At 44.4% G+C, this 27646-nt stretch overlaps 2 protein-coding genes across 2 annotated transcripts in view; one reads left to right on the plus strand and one right to left on the minus strand.

Annotated features, from left to right (window-relative positions):
* Window positions 1–27646, plus strand: part of KIF14 (kinesin family member 14) — a gene marked incomplete at both ends in the record, with an annotated part of 57854 nt that overhangs the window by 14823 nt on the left and 15385 nt on the right. Inside the window, 12 exons of the mRNA XM_080917736.1 lie at window positions 735–907; window positions 1524–1671; window positions 1894–1957; window positions 4950–5134; window positions 9836–9938; window positions 10935–11095; window positions 11632–11779; window positions 12426–12578; window positions 15211–15337; window positions 17247–17340; window positions 17878–18007; window positions 22580–22680. Coding sequence (XP_080773862.1) covers window positions 735–907; window positions 1524–1671; window positions 1894–1957; window positions 4950–5134; window positions 9836–9938; window positions 10935–11095; window positions 11632–11779; window positions 12426–12578; window positions 15211–15337; window positions 17247–17340; window positions 17878–18007; window positions 22580–22680 — 1587 coding nt within the window. The remainder of the gene's footprint in view (window positions 1–734; window positions 908–1523; window positions 1672–1893; window positions 1958–4949; window positions 5135–9835; window positions 9939–10934; window positions 11096–11631; window positions 11780–12425; window positions 12579–15210; window positions 15338–17246; window positions 17341–17877; window positions 18008–22579; window positions 22681–27646) is intronic.
* LOC308421519 (large ribosomal subunit protein eL42-like) lies at window positions 14026–14363 on the minus strand (the record flags this gene model as incomplete). Its single annotated transcript, XM_080917920.1, has 1 exon — window positions 14026–14363. The coding sequence occupies exon 1, from the start codon at window positions 14341–14343 to the stop codon at window positions 14026–14028; it is 318 nt and encodes a 105-aa protein (XP_080774046.1). The 5' UTR covers window positions 14344–14363.

A 27646-nucleotide genomic window follows, 5' to 3' on the forward strand; every position in this document is an offset into this window, starting at 1 on the left:
AGCTCACATGGAGTGATTTCCTCTAATTATCTCACATGGAGAGATTTCCACTAACCCCACCCATTTCTGTGCATATTTCATAATTTCATTTTTCTCATCAGCTGACTAATCTGTTGTGTGAATGCACCACATTGTCATTATCGATTCTTCTGTCGGTGGCATCTAGGCTGTTTCCAGTTTCTGGCTACTGTGACCAGAGCAGCCGTGGAGAGAGTGAGCAAGCTTGTCTGCAGCACAATGCTGAGTCCTTTGACTCCAAGAGCAGTGTAGCGGGGTCTCGAGGGAAATCTACTTCCAGCTTCCTAAGGAACTGCCACACTGATTTTCACAGTGGCTGTGCAGATCCCCATCCCCACCAGCCCTATTCAGAATGGCCAGGAGCTGGAAACAGCCTAGTTGTCCTAGCCATTCTGACCGCAGTAATATGACATCTCCAAGCAGTTTTTCATTTCATTTCCCTGATGGCCAAGGATGTGGAACATTTCTTTAAGTGTTTCTCAGCCATTCGTGGTTTATCTTTCAAGAACTCCTTTTTCAGTTGGGTAATTTGTTTTCCTGACATTGAGGGTTTGTTTCAGTTCTTTATATATTTTGGATGTTAGCCCTCTATCAGGTGTGTAGTCAATGAAAAATCTTTCCCCATTCTGTTGACTGGTGTTTTCTAGACAGTTACAGCTACCAGGTGGTTATAGGCCAAAAGTCTAACTGTTACTGTTGTTCTCTTTCCCTTCAAGGCTATTAAAAGAAAGCCTGGGTGGAAATTCGAAAACAGCAATGATCGCTACCATCAGCCCCGCTGCCAGCAACATAGAGGAGACACTGAGCACGCTTAGATACGCCACCCAAGCCCGCCTGATCGTCAACGTCGCCAAAGTCAATGAGGACGTGAACGCAAAGCTAATCAGAGGTGACTGTTGTCTCAAATTATATTATTCATTATACACGCAAATGTGTGTGCGCACTGAATATGTGTTCAAATGTATGTGTGTTTGCATGCTGTATCGTGCACGCCCAAGATTGTTAGGAGTCTCCCTAGATTGTAGTCCGTCTTTTTTCACTGAGGCAATTTCTTTCAATTAACCTCAAGCTCCCCAATATGTTTAAGCTAGCCAGCCTCTGGGGAGTCCCTTGTGTCTGCCTTGCAAGTAGTGGGTTACAGACAGACTGCTCTGCCCACCCAGCGGTTACATAGGTATCGCTTGCAATCTCAAGAGCGTACAACAAGCCCCCCAACCCACCCGCCCCCATTTTCTTGATGATAAAATATTCCACAGTTTAGGTTTCATTTATGAATTCTAATTTTAATGTTGATAATTTAAGGAAAACTATTTTTCCATGTCTGTTTGCTAACATAGCCTAGCTTCAAACCTGACAGTGATGGAGGAAGGTAAATCTACAGTGAGAGGGAGAGGAAGTGAGAGGGGGTCAGGAAAGGGTTGGAGAAGAGTGTGGCTAAGGGAAGAGCAAATGGGAATCTTCTCCACACTTAGCCATTCATCTCACATCTTTTTACAAATCTTCAGAGTTGAAGGCAGAAATTGAAAAGTTAAGAGCCGCCCAGAGAAACAACCAGAACATTGACCCTGAACGGTACAGACTCTGTCGGCAAGAGATAACCTCCTTAAGGATGAGGCTGCACCAGCAGGAGAGAGACATGGCAGAGATACAAAGGTGAGGCCCGCAGAGCCGCACCCCGGAGGGCACTGCTCCGGGACTGGGGGGGCCGGGAGAGAATCGGATTCTTTCTCACCACCTCGGTTAGAATCGAGCTGCTTGTTACCGGTTGTCAGATGGTAACTGGTTGTCGGTATTCTGCAAGCTTCTCTGGTGGTCTCTTAATTTCAGTCTTCCACAAATGGATTTTTAACTTCAATGTTTTCTTTTTCTGGAAAGAGTATGGAAGGAAAAGTTTGAACAAGCTGAAAAAAGAAAACTTCAAGAGACAAAGGAGTTGCAGGTATCATTTCAGTTCTTTAAGCTGACTCAAAATAGAAAAAGTGCACCTGTCAATTTCATTTTCCATCTTTTTTAAAAATTAGTTTATTATATATAAGTACACTGTAGCTGTCTTCAGACACTAGAAGAGGGCATCAGATCTCATTACAGATGGTTGTGAGCCACCATGTGGTTGCTGGGATTTGAACTCAGGACCTCTGGAAGAGCAGTCAGTGCTCCTAAGGTTGAGCCATCTCTCCAGCCCTTCATTTTCCATCTTTATTTTCTAGTAATTCTGTAGAAAGAGACCAAGAGCTCAGGAGTGTCATGGTGACAGGCATAGAGAAACCACAAAGAAGGGCTTTTGAGCTGTGTGTGCACACATGCGTGCATGTCTCTGTCTGTGTGTGTACATGTGTGTACATGCACATACATGTGTGCCTGGGTATACTGTTTATGCATGTGTACATGTGCACATGTGTGTGTGCATGCATGTGTGTAGGCTCATGAGCATATACATGTGTGCATGTGAGTGTTTGTACATGTGAGGGCTTGAGCATGCTTGGGATTAAAACCAGGGTGCTTCACATGCATGTACTCTACTAATGAACTTTAATCTCGATGAAGTTATATGCAATGAAACTCTATAAAGTGATCCTAATATTTGACATAGACCCTTCTGTGATTGTTTGTCCTGGTCATGGTGTCTGTTCACAGCAATAAAACCCTAACTAAGACAGAAGTTGGTACCAGGATTTGGGTATTGCTGTGGTAGGTCTGACCATGCTTTTGATTAGAAGAATGTGGATTTGGGGACTTTGGATTTGGAAAGCTGTGGAAGGCTTTAAATGGGGCTTAATGGGCTATCCTAGTAAGAATATGGAAGACTTTGTTACTGAGAGTGATTTGAAATGTGCTGACTTGGATCAAGCGGTTTCAGTGGAGAATTTCAGTATGTGGCCAAGAGACTGTTTTTGTAGTATTTTGGTGAGGAACATGGCTGCTTTTTGTCCTTGTCTGAAGAGTCTGCCTGAGTTTAAGATGAAGAGATTTAGATTAATTGCTTTGAAAAAGGAAGTCTCAAAACAGCCTGGTGTAAATTCTGTCATGTGGTTACTAAAGTTCACCCTTATGAAGAGCATTTTAATGAAAAGGAGCAAGTTGAGAAAGGAAAAATACAAAATATATGGTTCGAGTATTAAAGGGACACCAGGAAGTGAAATGGAGCTAAATCCTGTGTTCAAGAATTTTAAATTGAATTGAGGAAGTAAGGACTTTGGTTCAAGACCCCACCCAGCTAAATGAACTCTAGGAAATTTAGTACAAACTTTAATCCCAGGAGTCAAAGACAAGCAGATCTCTGAGTTCAAGACCAGCCTAGAACAGAGCAAGTTCTAGGCGAAGAAAAGCTTAAATACAGGTGTGGTGGTCCACACCTTTAATCCCAGAAGACTGGCATATGGATCTCTAAATTCAAAGTCAATTTACAGAGAAAGATCCAGGACAGCCAAGCTTAGGTAGTGAAGGAGTTAGAAATGAGGAATCTAGTGGTAATGTAATAGAACAAGGGGCCATGTTCCAGCTCCTGCAAGCAGCAGAACTCAGCAGCTTCGGCCATGTGGCTCTGGCCTTATATTTAAGAGGAGAAGGAAATCACTGGGACAATTGATGCTGGTTAACTGGAGGTAAGAAATTAGTGGTGATTAAGAAGACACCAGTATCACTGAGGTGAAATCTTCTGGGAAGTGTTTTCTGAGAGGAGAAAAAACTGTGTTCCAGAGATAGCCAAGGTTGTACCTCATGCTGCAGCTGTACTTGGTAATGTGTAAGGATCACCCATGTGGTACTGGCTTTGAAGGCATGAAGGCGTCATGAAGAACAGATGAGGCTTGGGACTGTGAGAGGCCATGGAAGGCCATTGGTGAAAGTGCAGCCTCAGTTGTAGTTGACAATCCAGGATTGAAGGGGTCATACAAAAGATTTGAGGCTTGACACCATGAAGGGAGCCTATGAGAGGCTATTGGTGAAGCCTAGTTGCAACGGAAGACCCCAGTATATTAAATATGCAGTACCATGGGATGATCACCAAGAGCAACAGCAAAGGTGTAGTGGATAAACCTGAGCTTGAAGTGCTACAGAGGGCAGAGCTGGAGAAGAGAAGCCAGCCCCTTGGAGGAGCCCAGAAGATCATGTGTGAATTCCAGACATTGAAACAAAGAGCTGTAACTTTGAAGCTGCCTATGAGACCCAAAGATGTTGATGCCAGAGCCATGGGATACCAAGGAAAGCTGCTAATAGGGAGTGGAACAAGCTCAGAAAAGAAAGAAGTTTGTTGCAGCCAACAAAGATGAAAAAGGAGTTGAAGATCTGAAGAATGCTTTGACATCGGACATAGAGATGGCAGAGTTTGGAGTTTGCCTAACTCATTGCCTGTCTTAATTCGGGGATTACAGTTAAGTGATTAAATGGATCTCAGAAGAGACTTTGAACTTTGGATTTTTAACTTCTATATACTATGAGGACTTTGGAAACTGGACTAAGTGTACTTTTTATTACGCTATGTTTAGGTATGGCCCCCATAGACTCATATGTTTGAACAAGCCTATGGGGGCCAGGGAGTGGAATGTGATGGTTTGCAAATGCTTGGCTCAGGGAGTGGCACTATTAGGAGGTGTGGCCTTGTGGAGGAAGTGTGTCACTCAAGGAAGTGTGTCACTCAAGAGGAGTGGAGACACTCCTCCTAGCTGCCTGAGGATGCTCAGTCTGTTTCTGGCTTCCTTCGGATGAAGATGTAGAACTCTGGGCTCCTCCTGCTCCATGGCTTCCTGGATGCTGCCATGCTCCCACCATGATAATAATGGACTGAACCCCTGAACCTGTAAGCCAGCCCTAATTAAATGTTGTCTTTTATAAGACTTGCCTCGGTCATGGTGTCTGTTCCAGCAGTAAAACCCTAAGACACCTTCTTTTAGGTGATTTTAATAATTTCATGATTTTCTTTTCGCTTCTACCAGAAAGCAGGAGTTACATTTCAAATGGACAACCACTTGCCAAACCTCGTCAATCTCAATGAAGACCCGCAGCTGTCAGAGATGCTGCTCTACATGGTGAAGGAGGGCGTGACTACAGTTGGAAAGCACACTCCAAACTCAGGGCACGACATCCAGTTATCAGGAGTGCTGATTGCTGATGATCACTGGTATGTCAGTCTCCTCGGGGCACCGCCCCTTCCTGTCAGCAGAATTCTGTCTTGTTAATGGGGTGTTGTCCATACAAGGCATTCATTCATTCATACTGACTCTTAGTTCTTCAACCCTCTCCCTTTTGTGTGTGTGTGTGTGTGTGTTTTTGGAACAGGGTTTCTCTGTGTAGCACTGGCTGTCCTGGAACTCACTTTGTAGACCTCGAACTTAGAGATCTGCCTGCCTCTGCCTCCTGCGAGCTAGGATCAAATGTGTGTGCCACCGTCACCCACTTCAGCCCTCTCTTTAAAGGAGGAAAAACATTGAATGTGTTTAACAACAGATGAGTTTCTCTTTAAGGTTCAGGATGACACTCTGTGGCGTACCTGATCTACTATTTAAAGGATAATTTCTTTTCTTAGAATTGAAGTAGTAAACATCAAAGTAAACTATCCATCTTATATGAAAGACTTTTTGTTTGGATTGACGAATTATTTTTTGTTTCCTGTGAATTTGTTCACCTACACTGAATGATCTTGTGTGTATTGTTGGGATAATAATGTCTGTAAACATTTTTTTTTTTTTTTACTTTATGTTGTATTATTTTAAATTCTCCACTTCAAGAGTCGCATTTTCACTGGTGTGAAGAATCCCATTACCTGAATTTATCTCAGATCATTGCAGTTAGTTTTTGGTAGACATTTGAGTAGCTTTTACTTTCTCCCTCTCCTAATGTGCTCGTAAGTCTCACCAGTGGACTGGCTGGGTCCGCTTGGGCTGCTGAGAGAGACCATAGGCAAGGGAAAGGGTTTCTAGTGCAGACCTTTGCAGCAGTGAGTACGGGCGGCCGGGTGGTGGGCTGGCAGTGGTTGGCACCCCCCAGTCTTGTGGCACCCTTAGCTCTCCAGTGGTACAGGTTGGTACAGCCATAGTCCTTTACCCAGCTAGCATTGCAGCTTCTGGGTGGGCTGAGGTATTAGGGTTCCCTAGCCTTTGACAGTGGCCACTGTAACTGTCCCCCACGCCTGGAGTGTCTGAGGCTCCTGACTATAGCTCTCTCTGAACCTCTTCCAGTGACCAGGGTCTGCAGTCCCTGGCTCTTTACAGCCTTTACCCTTCTTCAGCCTTAGCTCTCTGTCTCTGTCCCCTCGCCCTTCCTGTGCCGGCAGCTCTACTGAACTGTCCAGCTGCCTCATCTTCTGTGCCATCTCCCCATTTTTGCCATGTGGCCTGCCGACTGCTTGTCTGTCGCTGTCATTCCCAGGCTTCCTGTCAGCAGTTCATTCCAGCCTATTAAAGTAAACATGAAAAGAACCCTGAGGAGAAGCCTTTAACGGGCTGGAACTGTTGAGACTCCAGGGTAGGAAACAGGAAGGGATGTCTCCCGTCCGAATCAGCCAATGTGCTGAAGAGCCTGCTTGTATATAGCCAAAAGAAGGGTATGAGTTTGCACTAGTCACAGCTGTTTCTGTAGCGCCAGTCAGCTCTGCTAGGTCACCAGGAGAATGCTCTACCTGGCTTAGATGGGAAAGTTTGCTACTGTTCCTAACACGGTCTTATACAATTAGATGGAACCAGTCCTGACTGGGGCTGCATCTTTAGGGGTGTCTTGGTTACTGTTCTATTTCTGTGATGAAATTTTGTGACCAAAGCAGCTTACAAAAGGAGACACTTGAGTCTTGCAGTTTCAGAGGGTTAGGCCATGACTTCTGTGGCAAGGAGCATGACAGCAGGCAGGCAGGCAGCAGGGAGGCAGGCAGGCAGGCAGGCAGGCAGGCAGCAGGCAGGCAGGCAGGCAGGCAGGTAGGCAGCAGGCAGGGAGGCAGGCAGGGAGGCAGGCAGGCAGGCAGGCAGGCAGCAGGCAGGCAGGCAGCAGGCAGGCAGGCAGGCAGGTAGGCAGCAGGCAGACAGCAGGCAGGCAGGCAGCAGGCAGGCAGCAGGCAGGCAGCAGGCGGCAGGCAGGCAGGCAGGCAGGCAGGTAGGCAGGCAGCAGGCAGGCAGGCAGCAGGCAGGCAGGCAGCAGGCAGGCAGCAGGCAGGCAGGCAGGCAGGCAGGCAGGCAGGCAGCAGGCAGGCAGGTAGGCAGCAGGCAGGCAGCAGGCAGGCAGCAGGCAGGTGGCAGGCAGCAGGCAGGCATCAGGCAGGCAGGCAGGCAGGTGGCAGGCAGGCAGGCAGGTGGCAGGCAGCAGGCAGGCAGGCAGGCAGCAGGCAGGCAGGCAGCAGGCAGGCAGCAGGCAGGCAGGAGGCAGGCAGGTAGGCAGCAGGCAGGCAGCAGGCAGGTGGCAGGCAGGCAGGCAGGTGGCAGGCAGCAGGCAGGCAGGCAGGCAGGCAGGCAGCAGGCAGGCAGCCGGCAGGCAGGGAGGCAGGCAGGCAGCAGGCAGGCAGGCAGCAGGCAGGCAGCAGGCAGGCAGGCAGGCAGCAGGCAGGCAGGCAGGCAGGAGTCCTAGAGCAGTAGTTAAGAGCTTACCTTATGGTCCACAGGCAGCAGGTAGTTAAGAGAGGGAACCAGACTGAGCCTTGTGAAGCCTCAAAGCCCACTCCCAGTGAGTGACACACCTCCTCCAACAAGGCCACACCCCCTAATTCAGACATATAAGCTTATAAGGGGTCGTTCATTCAACCGCCACAAGGAGCTTGGCAGTCAGTGGTCATCATTCTGAAGTGTTCTCAGTCCGTGGAGTGTCCATAATTGCTAACATAGGATATGGTCTGGCTGGTTTAGACTAACAGGCCTCTTGCTCAAGGCAGCCAGGATGCAAAGGGGAGCCCAGCAGCTGCTAATTAAAGTCTAATTGCTAGCAAATCCCTAGCATCTGGAGGATGACCATCAGGGTACTAGGGTAAGGACGTAACTCATCACTAACACCAACAGTGGATCCTATCAGGGCTCCCTGGAACAGGACTCCCCATCTGCTTCCATCAGTTGATAAATGAAGTTTCCCTGCTGTCTTTGATGACGATTCTGCCAGGCTCTGGTCCCACAACCCTCTGCAGGCAGGACAGTCTAGATTAAAGATTTTGCGGCCGTGTTGGTGTCCCACTCCCTCCACTTGTGGCCTTACCTGATTACAGAAGATGGCCGGTTCAGGCTCCCTGTCCCCCATTACTAGGGTTGCTAGGGTGACTGGTAGATTCCATGGAGTTTCTGTTGATCTAGGTTTCTCTCTCACTCCTGTAATGCCCCCCAATTCCAGTCATTTCTTCTAGTATTTTCCCCCAGCACCTGATCTCCCCTGTTAACAACCCCACCTACCCCAGACCTCCTGAAAACTCTACTTCCCTTTCCCAGGGAGAACCTTTCATCCTCTGCCTCCGGAATTGGGATTAATGGCACGCACTACCACCCGACTGTAGTGAGTCTTTTAATCTAGTAGGGAGGACAGTTTTCCAGGCCCTTTTACTGTCCTGATAACTGCTTTCTGTATCACCTAAGTTCAGCATCTTCCCATCAGTGGCAAAGATACAGAACTAAACCAAAGCATGAAGAGTGGTGGGGTTGGGAGTCTCTTGCTTACCTGGAACCCTGTCCAGTCCGTTTAGTCCACGCTTCAGCGCCTTCCTCTCTAGACCACGATGCTCACGCGAGCTGCTTTCCCATCCGTCTTCACCGCTGACCCACCTGGGTTGGGGACTTCTTCAGTCAAGTCCTACATGCTCGGTGGGAGGACTCCACCTCAGGCTTCTCAGAGAAAAGCTTCCTAAAGGAAGTTGGGGTTGGAGGAATGATGTTGCTAAGGAAGAGGAGCTCCCTCCCTGAAGGAAGGCCCCAGAGAAGGGCAGTTAATGGTGTGGTTGCCTAAGTGAGGAGGGCCTCAGATGGAGACATAGTGGCCCGTGAAGGAGATTGTGGTTAAAACTGAAACATGGGGCTCGGAATGTGGGCTTGTGGGGACGGAGTGAATGCACGTGGGGGAGCTGGACAAGGGGAATCTTTAAGCCTAAGCCTCTGGCAGGAGAGATGTCACTCGGTGGAGAAGCGGTTTGCTCAGACACTTTGGAGTGCTTTAACTGAGCTCTTGTTCTCTAATTACAAATCTCGGAGCCTAATCAGCGCTAAAGGTCTAGAGTTAGGACTTGGCTTTTGCTGCGGTTTTCTGTTTCTGTCCAGGCAGCCTTTGAAATTTCTGAATAAAAGTCTCCTCTGCATGTGTGGCGTTTGTAAGTGACCCTTCGGTGATTGCTGTTTAGTTAGATGGCTAAGGATACGCTTTGTCTCCCTGCCTTCTCCTTCCTGTAGGACGCCTTGCTTTCCCATTAGGAAAGCCCATTTATAGGGCAAGTTATACGGTCAGTTACAAAAGCAGAAACATAGACAAATCAAAGCACATAAACTCTCTTGGAGGAGACCATGGTCAGTATTTGATTGTTCTTTTCCTTGGACTTCTTTTTCTGTGTATTTTTTTCATTTTCAAGAAACATTTGTTTTAGTATTTTGATTTGTTTTTCCAGGAGTTAATAAATTATTAAATATAATGAAAACTTCCTCCACACCAGCAGATACAATTGCTGGATGTGCTGGTGATTTTTTATTGTTGTTGCTGTTCATCAAACCTCAAAGCATATTTGCGGGGAGAAATAAAATAATTTAAAATTATTGTTCCTATAAATTGGTATGAGCTTACTACCAGAGGGTCAATCTAAGCAGATGTATTCCTCTCAACTTTTTCTTACTTCTTAAAGTGTCCTACAATTATAACAATGTACTTTTTATTTTAACAGCACTATCAGAAATTTTGGAGGAACAGTGAGCATCGTCCCAGCCGGAGAAGCAAAGACATATGTGAATGGGGTACACATCTCGGAGCCCACAGTACTGCATCATGTGAGTCGGCAGGAGCCGTTAGGCGCCCGCAAGTCATCTATGTCTGTCATCTATGTTTTCTCTCCCAAGTCACCTGAGTTGACAAATTTTCCATCGGCTAACTCATTAGTAGCCTTCCCTTGTTCAAAGAGATGCTATAATGGTATGAACCAGGAACTGGGCTCGCTGCTGTGTGTCCTGGGAAGACAGGAATCAAGCCACAGGAGGCTGAAATCCTCGCTCTGCCCATCCCCTGTACCGCCACCTTTGTCACGATACTTAGATGATGGAACCATCCCGCCTGGCTGGGACACTTTCAGAGTGCCACCAGCAGGCGTCTCAGGAGAACCAGCAGGAACCATTGCAGTCGAACGCAGAATAATGGTCATTTTCTATGAACTCTACTCTCCAAGAGTAGTGGAGAGTTAACCGAAAACTATGCATAGTTCTTATACCGTTGCTTGCAAAGAGAGGTATTCAGTGTCTGCTTTCCAGTAAAGTCTGTTTTACTTTCCTCCTTCTTTCCCAACAAGGTGTGAGATGTGAGAGATACACAAACATACATGCACACGTAAATTATCATCATTTGGCATGTGGAAAATACTTAGCAAATGTGACAGTTGCTATGGTTTTAATGTCTGTCATCGATAACACTGTGTCATTGTGAACTGTGGAGTTAAAGCAGTAGCAGAGGGAACTATATCTGACAGGTGGAGAGATGGTCCACATGTCACAGTGAAGAGCACTGACTACTCTTCCAGATGTCCTGAGTTCAATTCCCAGCAACCACATGGCGGCTCACAACCATCTGTAATGGGGCCTGATTCCCTCTTCTGGTATACATGAAAAAGAGCACTCGTATACATCAAATAAATAAATAAGTAAATCTTTAAAATAAAACTATCTCATACAGGAAACCTTGGTCAGTGTTTTCTCCTCAAATTTTTAAATGTATTTTTTTCATTTTTAAGAAAGGTTTGTAATTTTTTTTTTTTTTGGTATGTGTGTGTATTTTAGGGTGATCGGGTGGTTCTTGGTGGAGATCATTACTTTAGATTTAATCATCCAGTTGAAGTCCAGAAAGGAAAAAAACCATCAAGTAGAAATAATCTCACAAGCGAAGGTCCGAAAGATTTTGAGTTTGCCAAAAACGAGTTACTCACGGCACAGAAATCTCGGTAAGTGACACCACTGTCTGACGTGTGTGAGCAAAAGATGCAGCGGAATGAACAGGTTCTGAGGCTAACCCTTCGGCTCACAAGGACACGGCCCAGTTCACAGACCCTGAAGCGCTGAATAAACAAGCAAAGGGGGCACTTGAGCGGACCTTCCGTATATAGCATGTTGAAGGCTAGCCTGGGCTGCCATCTCAAAGGCTGTTGTGTCTAAAAATGGAATTGGAACACCGTTCGCGTACCATAAAATACCCTGTTTTGTTTCACTGTGTTACCTCTAATATTTACTAAAATGTTTACTGTGACATTTTATATTTTACAATTCCTTTCCATGCCTTACATTAATCTAAGAGCAGGCATCACCAAGCTTGGAATGATCATATTTCCATCCTGTTCTATCTTTTTGTACGTGCAAAATGTATTCAAAACCAGAGAAAAAATGGAAGATACTGTAGATAAAATACCAGAAATTACGTTTTAAGATTTAAGGTCATCTTACTAAAAAATCGTTGTACTAAAAATATTTTGCTTCTTTGTAGGCTTGAAGCAGAAATAAAAGATGCGCAGTTGAAGGCAAAGGAAGAAATGATGCAAGGAATTCAAATTGCAAAGGAGATGGCCCAGCAAGAGCTTTCTGCCCAAAAGGCTGCGTATGAGAACAAAATCCGGGCTCTGGAGGCCGAGCTGGTGAGGACACTCCACCGTTCTCTGAGGGCGTCTCAGAGTGGTCTCAGGGGGGACTGACAGCTCCAACAGCCTCGGGAGGGGGCTTAGTCGATAGGGTGATTTCTACCATATGTGCACCCGTGGGTGTGATCTATAAATTGGGCGTGGTGGTGGACATCCCAGCAACTGAGTGGCGGAGGCAGATGGATCGAGAGTTTAGTCAGATCTTCAGTTAAGTTCAAGGCTAGCCTGGGATACATGAGACAAAACACTATCCAAAAGCCAAAGAAAAAACTTAAAATGGAGCTGGAGAAGTGTTTTAAAACAAGGTTAGAGCTACAGGTAACAAGTTAATAGTAGATCTTAGCCTCTAGTAGAAGAAAATAGACTCCTTTCTCCCAACACAGAGGTTGTGACTCCTCATGGTGATTCAGTGGTAACACTTTAGCCCCAGAAACCCATTTTAGAGGGCATAACTCCAAAGTTGGACCAATGACATTCCAGTCTGGTTAGGTCACCTATCCCGTGTGAGTGCTCCGCAACTTTGCTGTGTTCTTGGTCATTCATTACAAGGGGAACTTTTACACCCTAGGGCCACTGTCTCTGAAAAATGTCTTTGCATTTTTGCCTCAGCTAATTCTTATTAACTGTTAACAAATTAATAAAGAGGGAAGAGTCTCAAAGGAAGAGATTGGAGGAAATAAACAACCAAAAAGCTAGTCACAAGATAGAGGAGTTGGAAAAGGCGAAGCAGCATCTTGAACAGGAGGTGTACGTGAACAAAAGGCGACTGGAGATGGAGACCCTGGCCACAAAGCAGGTGAGCCTGTGGGACTGTCACCCTCTGCCCACACACCTGTCCAGCTTCTGCTCGTGTGCCAGCACATGACACTTTAGAAGGCACATAGCCCTCTTTCCTTAGCTCCATTCTAATGTTTTCTTTTCTCCAGTCTACAGCTGCCTGTCAGTTATATCAGTCTCTGTGTGTGTGTGTGTGTGCATGTGTGTGCATGTGTGTGCTAACAGGACATAAGAGGCATCAGATCCCCTGGAACTGCAGTTACAGATGGTTTCGAGCCACCATGTGGGGGCTGGAAGCGAAGCCCAGGTCTGCAGGAAGAGCAGCCAGTGCTCGTAACTGCCAAGACATCTTCCCAGCTCCACATTGCTGGTTCTTGAAGTGTGTTTTCTGGGTGAGAAAACATTAGTTTCTTCTAGAAACCTGCTAGAAATGCAGCTTCTGGGGCTGGAAAGATGGTCTGGAACACACATGTAGACCAAGCTAGTCTCGAATCTGTTGAGATCTGCCTGTTCTGCCTCTCCTGCTGGTTTAAAGGTGTGCGCCGCAGTGCACCACAGTAGCCTTATTTTCTCTCTTTTCTTTTCCCAAGTCTGTGGGATGAGGAAGAGCAGGACTGACGTCAGGGGTGGAAGGAAATGCTCCCAGTGACTCACACCCCGATGGTGTACTGTGCTGTAAGCACATTGCCAGTTAACTTGGGTGGAGACATCGGGAGTGCAACAAACCACTGAAACCCCGGGAACTCTTCTTACGTCATGTCTTTTAACTCGAGTCAGCAAATGTTCTTAATTGCTGTTCTTTTTGAGCAGTGCCCCACCCCCACCCCTTTTTACCTCTGCAGATTCTTTACTTTCTAGCAATGGGAAGAAAAATATTAATCTATGCCATCAAAAGTTCCTTGTGATGGTCCAGTGAAACGGCTCAGCAGGTGAAGAACTTACCTCACAAGCCTAGTGACCTGAGTTTGAGCCCTGGGATCCACATAAAGGTGGAAGGAGAGAACCATTCTACACAATTGTTTTTCAGCTTCTACAACTACACTCACCATGTGCGACCCAGCCACCCCCCAAAATCATACAGACATGATGATGATAATAATAATAGTAGTAATAATAGTAATAAACTCTTAGAATGATTTTTTATGAGAAAAATCATTAAGAAAGTTTATAAATCAGTTTTTAAAAACTTTTGTGTTTGGGCTGGAGAGGTGGCTCAGCGGTTAAGAGCACTGACTGCTCTTCCAGAGGTCCTGAGTTTAAATCCCAGTTACCACATGATAGCTCACAACCATCTGTAATAGGATCCAATTTCCTCTTCTGGGGTGTCTGAAGACAGTGGCAGTATACTCACATAAGTATAATAAATAAATCCTTTTTAAAAATAACTTTTTTTCATTAACAATAACTTTATTTTCTAGCAGGTCATTTTTCTACTGCTTCAGTATTTTCCTCAGAGAACACAAGTTTTAGAACTGGATCACTTGGCCCTTTCTCTTCTTGTCACCTCCCAGTTCAAAATGCTTGCATCTCTTAATGGCCAGCATCCTCTTGGATCTGCAGTTGAGCTCAACACACTCAAGCCTGAGCGCAATCTTTGAGGTTTTGGCCTTCTTTCGAAAAATCGGCTTCGTCTGCCCACCATAGCCACTCTGCTTTCGATCGTAGCGCCGCTTTCCTTGGGCATACAGGGAATCCTTGCCCTTCTTATACTGGGTCACTTTGTGAGGCTGATGCTTGCCACATTTCTTACAGAAAGTCCTTCGGGTTTTAGGTACGTTGACCATCTTTGCAGTAGAAGTGTCGAGACACCACCGGCAGCAATGCCTGCCTCAACCGCACGCGCCGAACAGGAAAGGGCTAAAAATAACTCTTGTGTTTAATAAAATGTTAACCATGTGTTCTTAATGAAGTGACTTTGGTAAGATGGAATTTCATTGTAGTGTTACAGTGATCGATCTTTTTGGGGGGATGCTATGCATGTGTTTGTACTCATGTGTACTCATGGTATGCCTGCCCACAGGGGCGATTATGTAGAGGGCAGAGGTTGACATCAGATGTCTTCCTCAGTCTCTGCTCTGCCTTATTTGTTGAGACAGGATAGTTCACTGAGCCCAGAACCTGCTGTCCTTGGCAGGACTGGCTGGCCAGTGAGCGCCAGCATCTGTTGGTTCCTTCCCATGGTGCTCGGGTTACATCTGTAACCCTATTTCCAAAATGTGTATGAGGATGCTGGGGGCGCAAACACAGTCCTCATACTGTGCAGCAAGGACTTCACCTGTTGAGCTGTCTGCCCAGCCTCTACTAATCTCTTTGGTTAGAAGAACACTTATTTCTTTGTATATGTCATGGTGTGTATGTGGAAGTCAGAAGATAACTTTTGGGGGGGTGATTGTTTCCACCATGTGAGTCCCGGGGATCAAGCTCAGGTCGTCAAGTGTTGGTGGCAGGTGCCATTTTGCTGGCTGGATTAACCTGCTTTGAAAATGATTGTCTTATGTAGATGTAAGATAAGTAACACTGTTGTAAGGCGTATATAAATAACCGTGTGGCTAGTACAGTGATACAGATAAACACATGCAGCTTCTCTGACTTTGTAAATTCTCTCTCTCCACATCCTCCTGTGCTGATCTAAACAAATGCATATCCATTAGGCCTTAGAAGACCATAGAATCCGACATGCAAGGATCCTAGAAGCTTTAGAAATTGAAAAGCAAAAGATCGCTGAAGAAGTACAAATTCTTCAGGAGAATCGGGGAAACAGGGATAAAACTTTCACCGGTGAGTATACCCTGAAGTTAACATATACTTTCTGAAGGTCTATGTCCTTATTTTAGCTGCCTTTACACATTTAAAATGCTTGGCTGGGGATGTCATTTAGTAAAAAGTATTTGTCTGGCATGCAGAAAGCCCTAGCACCAAATAAATACACATGTTAAGTAAGTAAATAGGTAAATAAGGCTTTATTCTAGATGCTGGTTTTGTGTGTGTGTGTCAATACAGTTATATGAATGGTTTTTAATACTCAAATGAGTCATTTAGAGTCTTAATACTGAAATGGGTTGATATTCTGTTTCTGTGAAAGATGCCATTGGAATCTGATAAGGAGAACATTAAAGCTATACATTGCTTTAGCCAGTTCTTGTAAGGTTTAATCTTCTAACGCACGAACACTGTGTCTTTTGTTTATGTCCAGTTTCTTTCATCAAAGTTGGTTTGTATGTCAGTGTGCAGGTGGTGTGCGTGCGTGCCTGTGTGTGTGTTTGGACAGGACTGGGGGCTGTGTGTGTTCTAGTCAAGCAGCTCCCGATGGGGCTCCACCCACACTCTGGTTCTGTGATGCATACGTTGTGTCTTTAGGGCACAGAAGCACAATTGCTCTTCTATATTGCACCTGTTTTGGTGCACTCTTTAATGCCCATCTCATCTCCACACAGACGATTTTATTCCTTTTCCGTTCGGATCCCATTTCTTCCCTTGTCAATGTCTCTGCCTGGGACTCATGATGCTTTGTTGAACAGAGTGACAAGAATGGGCTCCTTACCTCGTCCTGGGTCTTCAGAAGAAAGCTTTTGTCACCACTGAAGACAAATAGTGAATATTACCCATGGGTTACACATGGCTTTTTGTTTGACATAATATAGAGAAAATATTTATGATAACACCTCAGATTTAGGGTGGAGGGCTATAACTCTGTGGGAGGAAAGCGCCTGACATTTGAAAAGCTGAGTTAAATCCTTAATTTACAGGGTGAAAAATGGAGCTGCATGTTAACTCACTCTCCTTTTACTTTGGTTATTTTTTAATAAGGTGTGTGTGTGTGTGTGTGTGTGTTATTAAACCAAGGCCCTATATGAAGCAGGTGTTTCCTCTGTGGACCTATACTTCTAGATACCATTTTTAATTTTTGTATCTGTCTAGACAATTTAAAAGGGGTATAGATTTTAATAAATTAACCTATAGTATATCTTACATGCTGATTTAGAAAAATTCGATAGTAAAGAAAACTAATTGAGGCGAGTTAGATCACTCAGCCTGTGAAAGCATTTGCTGCCGAGGTCCCAGGATCCACAAGGCACAAAGAGAGAACTGATTCCCATGACTTGTCCTCATGCCCCAGTAAATAAATAAAACATTTAAAAATTAATAGTATAAAAGAAAAACACCCTCTAAACATATTAGAGGAATAATAAAAGGGTAATCGGTGTTCCTCTCTTCCAGTATCCTTTTTCTCTGCTTTATACCATTCCACCAAGTACAAGACAACCCACTTTATGCAAAGACTATCTTGACTTTTAAGAATTAAAAAAAAGTTACTCATACATTGCTCTTTTCTTGTGATACAGGATTAAAAACATTCATTTAATGTCATTTTAATTTTTTTAACATAATTTTAACGAGTATGGGCGTTCTACCTGCATGTATATCTGTACACCACATGCATGCCTGGTACCCACAGAGGCCAGAAGAGGGGGTCCGATCTTCAGAGAGCCAGAGCTACAGATGGTTGTGAGCTACCGTGTGGGTGCTGGGAATCAAACCTGGGTCCTCAGAACAGAGCAGCCAATACACTCAGCTGCCGAGCCATCTCTCCAGCCCCTAACATCAGGAGTATGGGATTATTCTAACTGGTGATAAATGCTCGAGGTCAGACATGCATTTTGGCTCTAATCTGTATGCTTTTTGTTAGTTCAGCCAAACTGGAGCTCTATGAAACTCTCCACCATGATTCAAGAAGCCAATGCCATCAGTGACAAATTTAAAAAATACTATGCTTTTGGCAGGTGAGTAGCTTTTACATTTGTTGATCTGTACATCAACAAATGTGTGTGTGTGTGTGTGTGTGTGTGTGTGTGTGTGTGTGTGTGTGTGTGTGCTTGGATGGGACTGGGGGTTGTGTGCTTTCTAGGCAAGCACTTCCAATGGAGCTCCACCCACAGCTCTGGTTCTGTGATGCATACGTTGTGTCTTTAGGGCACAGAAGCACAATTGCTCCTTTCTGTCTTGCACCTGTATTGGTGGACTCTTGCTGCTTTGCATGTGCTGTGTCACCAAGCCACACCACCCAGTCTCACATCCCAATTCTTCAAAAACGATTTACTTATTTACACTGTATATGCATGTGCACCACAGTAGCCATTGGAGGCCAGAAGAGGGTGTCAGGGCCCCTCGAACTGGAGTTACGGGTGCTTGTGAACCAGACCGTATGACTGCTTGAAAGCAAACGCCGGTCCCCTGGAAGAGCAGAATGTGCTCTTTGCCACTAAGAGCCCCACTGGATGTTTCTGTGTTCTAGCTTAAGCATTTTTCTTTCTCTCCAGACATGATGCATCAGACAAGGGCCATACTGATACTTCTGTTCGAGTTCGTAACCTCCAGCTTGGAATCTCAACTTTCTGGAGTCTGGAAAAGTTTGAATCTAAACTTGCAGCAATGAAGGAGCTTTATGAGGTTTGTGACACTAAAAATCTCTAACTTAAAAAAAAAAAAAAACTTATGTGTCTTTTGCCTGCATGAATGTCTGTCTGTTGTCTGTGTGTCTAACATGTGCGCCTTGTACCCTCAGAGGCCAAAAGAGGGTGTTGGGTCTCCCTGGAATTGGAGTTACAAGGGGTTGTGAGCCACCATGTGTGCCCTGGAAATTGAATCCACATCCTCTAGAAGAGCAGCCAGTATTCTTAACTTCTTCAGCTCCTCTATAAACTCTTAAAAATGCAGCTGGGAAAGGCCATGTGTGCCTGTGAGCCCAGCACTTGAGATGCAGACAGATGAGGAGTTCGAGGCCCACCTCAATTACTAGTGAGTTTGAGGCCGAACTGGTTTATAGGAAACACTGTCAAGCTCTCCGCTCCTCCCAAAATAAAACAAAATCTAGAGGTGACATATTCTTGTTAAGAGGGGACCCATCACGTACTGAGATCCCAGCATGAGCCGTGTGCGTGACTCTGCTTTCCTTGTGCATGTCAGTGGAGTCTCTGGTTTGCTTCAACGTCGTTCAAGTTTGGCAGCCATTCAGAGCTGAATCTGTCTGTTGCTGTGTGCTCCACCAGCTCTGTCCTTCAGCTTCAGGGAAGATCAACAGAGCAGCAGGTCACACGGCTTGGCATTTTCTCCTTGTGCCTGACTAATGTATGCTATTACAGAGTTTCCTACTCTTGTCTTCTAGGTGTTAATTGTTGCTTTCGTTGACCACAGTTAACTAAAACCATCTTTTTGTTGTTTTTAACATCTGTTTTCTCGCCTTACATTTTCAAAAAAATAATAGCAAAATATGAGTTTTTGTTTGCTGTCGATTATTGCTTGCTCTAAGTATTGTCACAATGTTAAGGAACTTGCTTGATTTTTCTTTTAGTAACTAGTGAAGCCAAGGTTTAACCTTCTTCTTCCTGGCAAAGTATCCTTTGACTTCTTTAGTTTTCCCAGACCTGACCTCATTCCGTCCCACTGGCTGGCCTCAGACTCAGAGGCTCGCAGGCCTCTGCCTCTGTGGCTGGCCCCCTTCCCTCACCCATGTTCCATATCTTCCCCTTCCTCCCTTCTCATGATACCGTGTTCTGCAACACACACACTCACCTAGTTGCAAATCTAGCTTCCATATACAAGAGGAAACAGCTAAACACCATTGTCTTTCTGAATTTGGTTTATTTTGTTAATGTAATGGTTTCCAGTTCCGTTTATTTCTCTGCAGCTGTTATGATTTCAAAAAACAGGTGTATAAAATTCCATTGTGGATGTATATTACATTTTCTTTAAACATTCATCTTTGATGGACATCTAGGCTATTTTCCATCTCCTGGCTACTGCGATATTGTAAATATTCTAGTAAACATGGCTATGGAAGTGTCTCTATGGGCTGTTGCCTTAGAGCCTTTCCTATGCTATTTATTTGAGACTTCTAGAAAGGAGAAGACATTCTAGGAAAAGAGAAATTATAAAAGCTGAGTCACCTGAAGGGCAACCATGTAATAATTTTAAACGTTCATAAATGAAGTAGATTCTAAAAACAATTTATAAAACAGGTAGGAGCTTCTTCCAGCTTGGGTCTGGCGGAATGGATCGCTCACAGAAGGGTGTTGAGAAGGGCCGTGCTGCCTTCAGTGCCATCAGTGACACGGTGACCCAACCGTGCACCATGAGCATTCACAAGAGCATCCATGGAGTGGGCTTCAAGAAGCGTGCTCCTTGCTTGGGCACTCAGAGAAATCCAGAAATTTGACATGAAGGAGATGGGGGCTTGAGATGTGCACAACACCCCATTCAGTAACACCATCTGGACCAAAGGAATGAGGAAAGTTCCGTATCGCATCCGAGTACATTTGTGCAGAAAACGTAATGAGGATAAGAATTCGCCAGACAAGCTCTTCACAGTGGTAACTCTTATGCCTGGTACCACATTAAGAAATCTACAGTCAATGTAGGTGAAAACTGTTGAATGTCAAATAAAGTTGAAGAACTGGAAAAAATAAAATAAAATAAAAACAAGGTAGGAAAGCCAGATTTTGTAGCTCCCACCTGTAATCCTAGCACTTAGGAAGCCGGAGGTTCAGATCAGTGGTTCCCGGCTAGCCTGTGCTAAACAGAGAAGTCTGAACACATAAGAATGTGTGCTAAAAATTCAGAGGAATAAATGGGGGTGAGAAGGATTAAATAGGCGATAAAAAAGATACTGGTTCTGGTCAACTTTATGAGCACTTTCAGGGTGCCAGGGAAAAGAGAAGCCCTGTTCTGTGAGAAGAACCTTTCACAAATCATCTTACGATGCTCAAAGCAACTAAAAGCATTTAAGAATCGTGTGTGGCTCACACCTTTAACTGCAGCACTTGGGAGAAGTCCCAGGCAAGTGGATCTGAGTTTGAGGTCTACATCGATAGTTACAGGCCGGCCAGGGCTACACAGAAAGACTCTGCTCTCAAAACAACCAAAACAAAACAATACACACAGACAAGTCACAAACCACCTCTAAAAACCAACGAAAAAGCTGAAAACATGATCAGATTACAAACCAATCTTATATGAACACTGGGAAAATCCTAAATGAAACCCACCGAACCAAACCTGAACCTCTTTGGTGTTTTTGTTTTTTCAAACAAACACATTTCTACCATGAGCCATCAGTGTTTGTTCTAGGAAAGCAAAGTATCTTCTTCTGTTTTTTTTTTTTTTTTTTTTTGTGTGTGTGTGTGTGTGTGTATCTGTCTGTCTGTGTCTGTGTGTCTGTCTGTCTGTGTGTCTGTGTTTTGCCTGTGTGTGTATGTACATACCACATGCTTGCCTGGTGCCTTCAGGATTCAGAAGTGGGCATTATGTCTCCTGGAATTGGAACTGAGATGGTTGTGAGCTATCACATGGGTGCTGGGATCCAACCCCAGGTCCTCTGCAAGACTCTTAACCATTGAGCCAGCCTTCCAGCCCCAGCAAAGTGTGCTTGAGAGAAGTCCCAGATCCTGAGAGTTTTACATCAGAGCAGTGACAGTGTCTCTCTGTATGGTGTGCTGGTGGGAGGTTTTCCTTTCATCCTCTACCGTTAATAATTTCTGATTTTACAGTATCAAGTTTGAGTGAATTTAAAACAGCCTTGAGGGCATTTGACCATTCTCATGCCATTGCACACTCTAAACCCTGCTCAGTAGCTTGTTGTTAGACTTCCTGCCATTGAGTATTTATTGAAGTCGTTTCTTAGTTGTTACATGTGCTGTACCGTCTGAATCAAGCTCCGTGGTATCAAGTAGACTTTTCATTGAGAGCACTTCAATATCTAACATATAGATTATTATCAGGATACTGAACCTAGAAGTGATTGGTGCGTGTGTGTGTATGTGTGTGTGTGCATGCACACAAACCAGAAGTCGGCCTCAGTCTCGGACTTCAGACACGGTCCACTGTTCCCCACTGTCCTAGAGCTCACTGTATTATCCTGGAGATCACTACACTGGGCTGGAGATCCAGCACCCCAGCTCCCGAGCACTGGGATTACAAAGGTGTGCCAGCTCACCCTGCGTTGTTCACATGGTCTAGGGATCAGTTCAGGCATTGCGATGACAAGGTAAGGGTTTTACTGACCAAGCCATCTCCCTGTCCAGGCTACAGTTTTTGAAATATTTTGTTGTTTTTATGAGACTTATTTTAATTTCCAGCATCGTGTGAGCATAGTTTGTTGCTGTTGCTATTTTTGGTTAGTTTAATTAATTTCATAATGGTGTCTACATTCATGCGTTTATGACTATAATTGTATAGGTAGTTTTTAATTTAGTTGATAATATATCTGTTAAGACTAATCAGATAAGCCAGGTTGTGGTGGCTCATGTGTTTAGTCCCAGCGCTCAGGAGGCAGAAGCACATGGATCTCTGTGAGCTTAGGGCCACCCCAGTCTACAGAACAGGTTCCTGGTCAGCCAGGGCTACACAGGAAAGCCCTGTCTTGAAAAAACAAAACAAAACAAACAAACAAACAAAAAAACCCAAAAAACCTAATCAGATAACCTGTTAATAACTAGTTTTATATTTTTTTCATTCATTTATCTATTCACTTTGCATCCCAGTTACAACCCTAGCCCCCACTCTCTCCTCCCAGTCTCTCCCCCACAAATTTCTCTCCACTACTCCCTCTTCTCCTCAATGAAAGGGAAAGCCTTCCCCCTTGGGTACCCGCCCAGGGATATCCAGTCACAGCAGGAGTAAGTGCATCCTCTCCCACTGAGGCCCAACCAGGCTGTCCAGCAAGGGGAAAGGGAAGACAAGCAGCAGAATCAGAGATAGCCCCCACTCCAGTTGTTAGAGAGCCCACAAGAAGACCAAGCTGCACCTGCTACAAATGTGTAGAGGGCCTAGGTCCAGCCCAGGCATGCCCTTTGGTTGGTGGTTCAGCCTCTGTGAGCCCCATTGTCCCAGGTTAGTTGACTCAGGAGGTCCTCAGTTTTATATTTTAAAGTAATTAAATTATTTAAGCTTTTTATTTTGTTGTTACTGAATTGTAAAACATCTTCCACGCATGTTTAATGTGAAGGCTATTTTTTATTTTCTTAGAGTAACAGTGGTAACAGGGGTGAGGATGTCTTTTGTGACCCTGGAGATGAATGGGAACCCGACATTACAAGCACACCAGTTTCTTCCCTTTCTAGAAGGAGGTGAGTTGTTAATTATTGCTTTTCTTGTGCTGTGTGTATATGCAAGTATATAAATTACAGATTTATATGATATATATAACATACATAAAATTATCTTGGAAGATCTGCTGTCATAATGTTTGTAATGGGGAACCAAAAAAATATGTGACATTTAATGTTACTGATCAAATTATAGGGCATATAGTATTGCATTGTTTATCAGTTTGCTTTATAAGCAACAACATTCAGTATTTTTTCATACTAGTTTTAAGAGCAACCTAGAATAGCATACATCTAATTTCCTATATAAAAAAGGAATAGCGTTGCTTTTAACATATCAAGAATCTATCCTATGATATTTTATTGTAAGTTATGCATGTTTATTTTATACATGTAAGTTACATATACAGTCAAGTTAGTATGAGCACCACAAAAGAATGAATCTGTGATACAAGACACCTGTACACGGCAAGTATTGTCTATGAAACCAAAGTATAAAAACATCCACAGTAGGTTTTCCATAAATAGAATCTACCTGCCTCTGCTTTGATCTTAGAAGCTCAGAGTACAGGTGCAAATGGTATTGAAAGCCTCTGGCCTGCAACATCCAGCTCTTTAGTTTTGTTTTGTTGTTGTTAAAAACAAATATTTCTATGTCTGCTACTGTTGGACATGGCCTGAGGAATCCCAGGTAAGAAAATCCTCTCTGGGCTGGAGAGATGACTCAGCGGTTAAGAGGTCCTGAGTTCTACATAGTATGCAGTCACTGATAATTGGATACTAGCCCCAGAAAGCTCTGAACACCCCAGAAACAACTCACAAGATCATATGAAGCTCAAAAAAAGAAAGGCCAAAAAGTGGAAGCCTCAGTCCTTTTTAGAAAATAAAAACAAGTGTTATAGCACCCTCTCAGAGTGGGGCACACCTAGACCTTAAAGCACTAATAACTCAAGAGCTAAGAAGATTGATTTTTGGTATTTAAAAATCATTATGTTTAATCTATACACACCAAGAAAACTTTGACTATTTCCATGTTACATTTTGTTTTACATGTACTTTATGCTTATGGTAACTGGTAAGGTTTCAATGCATACTGTCAAACCTCTAAAAAAATCAAGTACTGACAAAAATATATTCATATAGTTTTATGCCAAAATGCTTTTAAAAATCTGTACATGTATCTCTCTCTCTCTCTCTCTCTCTCTCTCTCTCTCTCTAAAATAAAGTTGTGAGGGGAAAAAAATGAGGTCCTGAGTTCAACTCCCAGCAACTACATGGTGGCTCACAACCATCTGTAATGGGATCTGATGCCCTCTTCTGGTGTGTCTGGCAGCTACTGTGTACTCATATACATAAAATAAATAATAATAAATCTTTTAAAAAATAAAAAAGAGAGAGAGAAGAAAATTCTCCCTGTCCTCACGACCTGGGCACTGGAGAAAGAAAACACCATTTTACGCATATTTGAGATGCAGAATCAGTAGGACTCAGTGGCTGGTTGTGGGGTTGAGGCAGTGAAAAGCTCAGGGTTGTTCCTGGTTTTAAGCTGGGGAAAGCAGCGTGTTTGAGATGGCTGTTCCTGTTGGCTGACGACTGAGATCTCCACAGGACGTTAAGGATGTGTTCAGTCTGCAGTGTTGCGAGAGGGAGTTTTCAGGGCGTCAACTCAGTAGCATTGCCCTCGCCACAGGGGCACATGAACACTTTGGAGCCTGGTGAAGTGGGGCCTGCCTGGGATTTCAGCAAGGGGAAAATCAAACCAAGAGGAGCACGGGTTTGAGGGTTCCCTAGGCAGCATAGTAAGGGTGTGTCCTTTTTGGGGGGTAGAGTGAGGGAGTTATCAAGGCAGGGTTTCTCTGTGTAAACCATGCTGGCCTCGGAGAGATCTGCCTGTCCTGAGTGCTGGGACTAAACACTTTTGCCACCACTGGACAAGATGCTGTCTTAAACACCAGTCAAGCGTGGCATAGTGGCAGCACTCAGGAGGCAAAGGCAAGAGGATCTCAGGGTTCAAGGCCTCTCTGTTCTACATAGCAAGTTCCATGACAACCAGGGCTATATAGAGAGACCTTGTCTCAAAACACACACAGAACACTTATTAGATACTGGATAAGATGGTGTCATTCATTACTCACCACAGGCCTCTGAAGTAGATGTTGTTATGACCACAGATTCTACAAGTGAATAAATCGAACCTTTACAATGACTGAGATCGGATAACTTGTCCAAAGTCACGGAGCTAATAATAGAACGAGTTGTCAGTCACCTGAGTCAGTTTGGTTGGATGCACGGCTCCTGATTTTCCTGGTAGCAAGTGTTGTCCCCAGTGCTCATGACCGAGGACCATCCATCCTTCTGCTTCAATTTGTGTGTGTGGTGTGTGTCTGTGTGTGTGTGTGTGTGTGTGTCTGTCTGTGTGTGGCATGTGTGGGGTGGATGTGGAGTCTAAAATGACAGAGTAGATGCCCTGGAACTGAAGTTATAGGGCATAGGAGGATGTGAGCTTCCTGGCATGTGTGTTAGGAATTGAACTCAGATCCTCTGGAAGAGCAGTGTGCTGGCTAGTTTTATGTCAACTTGATACAACCTAGAGTCATTTTGGAATAGGAAACCCCAACTGAGAAAAATGTCCCCACATGGCTGGGCTATAAGCAGGCCTATGGTCCTTTCTTCTTTCTTTCTTTCTTTCTTTCTTTCTTTCTTCCTTCCTTCCTTCCTTCCTTCCTTCCTTCCTTCCTTCCTTCCTTCCATTCACCCATCCGTCTGTCCTTTCTTTTTAATTGATGGTTGATTGGGGAGGGCCTGGCTCACTGTGGGTAGTTTTACCCCTAGACTAGTGAGCCTGGGTGCCATAAGAAAGCAGGTTGAGTGAGCCAGTAAGCAGCACTTCTCTATGGCCTGTCCTCGGCTCCTGCCTCCAGGTGCCTGCCATGTTTGAGTTCCTATCCTGGCCCCTTGCTCCCCCAAGCTGCTTTGGTCATGGTGTTCGTCACAGCAGACCATAAGACAAGCTGCAGCCACTCCTAACTGCTGAGCTGTCATCTTTCCACCCCTTCTACTTAATTTTTTAAATTTCATCTCCTTCCATTGCAGACCATGTTCTGTTTCAAACTTTTTTTGCTGGTCAAGCTTCAAGACATATATGCATATTTGTTTTAAGCTTATTTCTATCATCAGAGATAGAACTATTTTTTTTGGTAACAATCCATTACTTCTGTTGCATTTGCAACATTATGTTAATTTAATGTCTAGTAAGAAATTGCTGTGATGTCACCAGAATGTTCTGAGAGAAGTGTGCAGCACAGAATCTCCACACAGACCCTGAGCTCCTTTAATGCAGAGAGCAGGTATATCTCCACCCTCTGCAATAGTGCAGTGAAAGATCACAGACCCTAATGTTGGAGTGTTGGGCAAGAACCACACATCTCCAGGCATTGGTTCCTCATAGAGCAGCCGCCATCCTGGCTGCCTCGGGGAGCTCCAGGTTCAGCGTGCGATGATGCTACAGAGTTGTCACAAGGGCTGGAGATGACGTGTGTGAGCCTCTCAGTAATGGGGGCTTTGACTGCTGCTGAGCTTTAACGTACTGTAAAATGGAATCGTAGGTCTGTGATGCATCTCAGATTAAGTTCCCGTCTAGCATTGTGAGGTGCTATGCATTCGATCCTCTGCACTGCAAAAATAATCTCGTAAATATTACAATCTTGAGAAGATATCATTTCTGATCCAATGCTAGTAAACAGTCATGTCTACAGGTGGTTTGATCTAAGGATGAGAGATACACACTCCTGGGCTGTGCTACTCACGTGACCTGGGGCGGTCCTTGATGACTTGATGAACTGGATGTATAGGGCTTGAGAAAAGTAGGTCAACCTAGAGTGATAATGACCTCCCCGAATTTCAGCCAGACCAACAAACTGGAGAGTGATGTATGAAACCTCTTGGGTTTTAGGATCACTACCTTCTTAACAGAAGGCAGTTCTTTATACATACATACATACATGCATACATACATACATATATACATGCATATGTGCATATATGCATATATGCATATACATACATACACACATACATGCATGCATGCATACATACATACATATATACATGCATATGTGCATACATGCATGCATACATACATACATACACACACACACACATACATACATACATGGTGGATCGCAATATGAGCAGGAATCAGTGAGTACCACTCCTTAGCCCTTTGAATGTTGGTGATTTCCATCCTATGCCTGCTGGAGTTTGAGCTAACAGGTAAGAAACAAACAACGTGACCCTGAAACCAAAATCCCCTTTCATATTTTGCAAGATTTTGAAATTAGGTTTTTCAGGTCAGACATGGGGGCACATGCCTCTAACCCCAGTATTTCTGAGGCAGAGGCAGGTGGATCTCTAGTCCCAGGACTTGTAAGGCAGTTTGAGGCCAGCTTGCTCTATAAAGTGAGTTCCAGGACAGCCAGGGCTACACAGAGAAACCGAAAAGAGAAAAACGGAAAGAAAAAAGTCAGGTGTTTTATGTGGCAATGATACTTGGAGAACTTGTGTAATTCAGTGATATCATATTTTTTAAAGTGAGTTGCTCTTAGTCTGAGACCTTGTGCATGAAGTTTCAGCCTTGTGGGAATGTTTATGACAGAGTTACAAACTCTGAGAATGCCTGCAGGTAATGGAAATGCTGACAGATTGTTATAGAGCTGCTGCCGGTACTGCTGGACCACAGGGCTCCGCAATAAAACAGGCTGCTCCTGCTGCCTGTAAATCCTATGGTCTGTTGACAGTTAAAAGTGAATTGTTCTCTCAGGGTGAGTGAAAACTCACTGAAAGGAGTGTGACAAGCATCTCCGTGTTTAAATACTGTTTAACATGCCGGTGAGGCAAGAGCACTACTTTCCCTAGCTTGACTTACTTTTCTTTTTATCTGTAGAAAAAGAAATGCTTAGAAAGTGATAGTTTCCCTTTCTCTTTGGTC

Source organism: Micromys minutus (assembly GCF_963924665.1).
Source record: "Micromys minutus genome assembly, chromosome: 6".
NCBI lineage: Eukaryota > Metazoa > Chordata > Mammalia > Rodentia > Muridae > Micromys > Micromys minutus.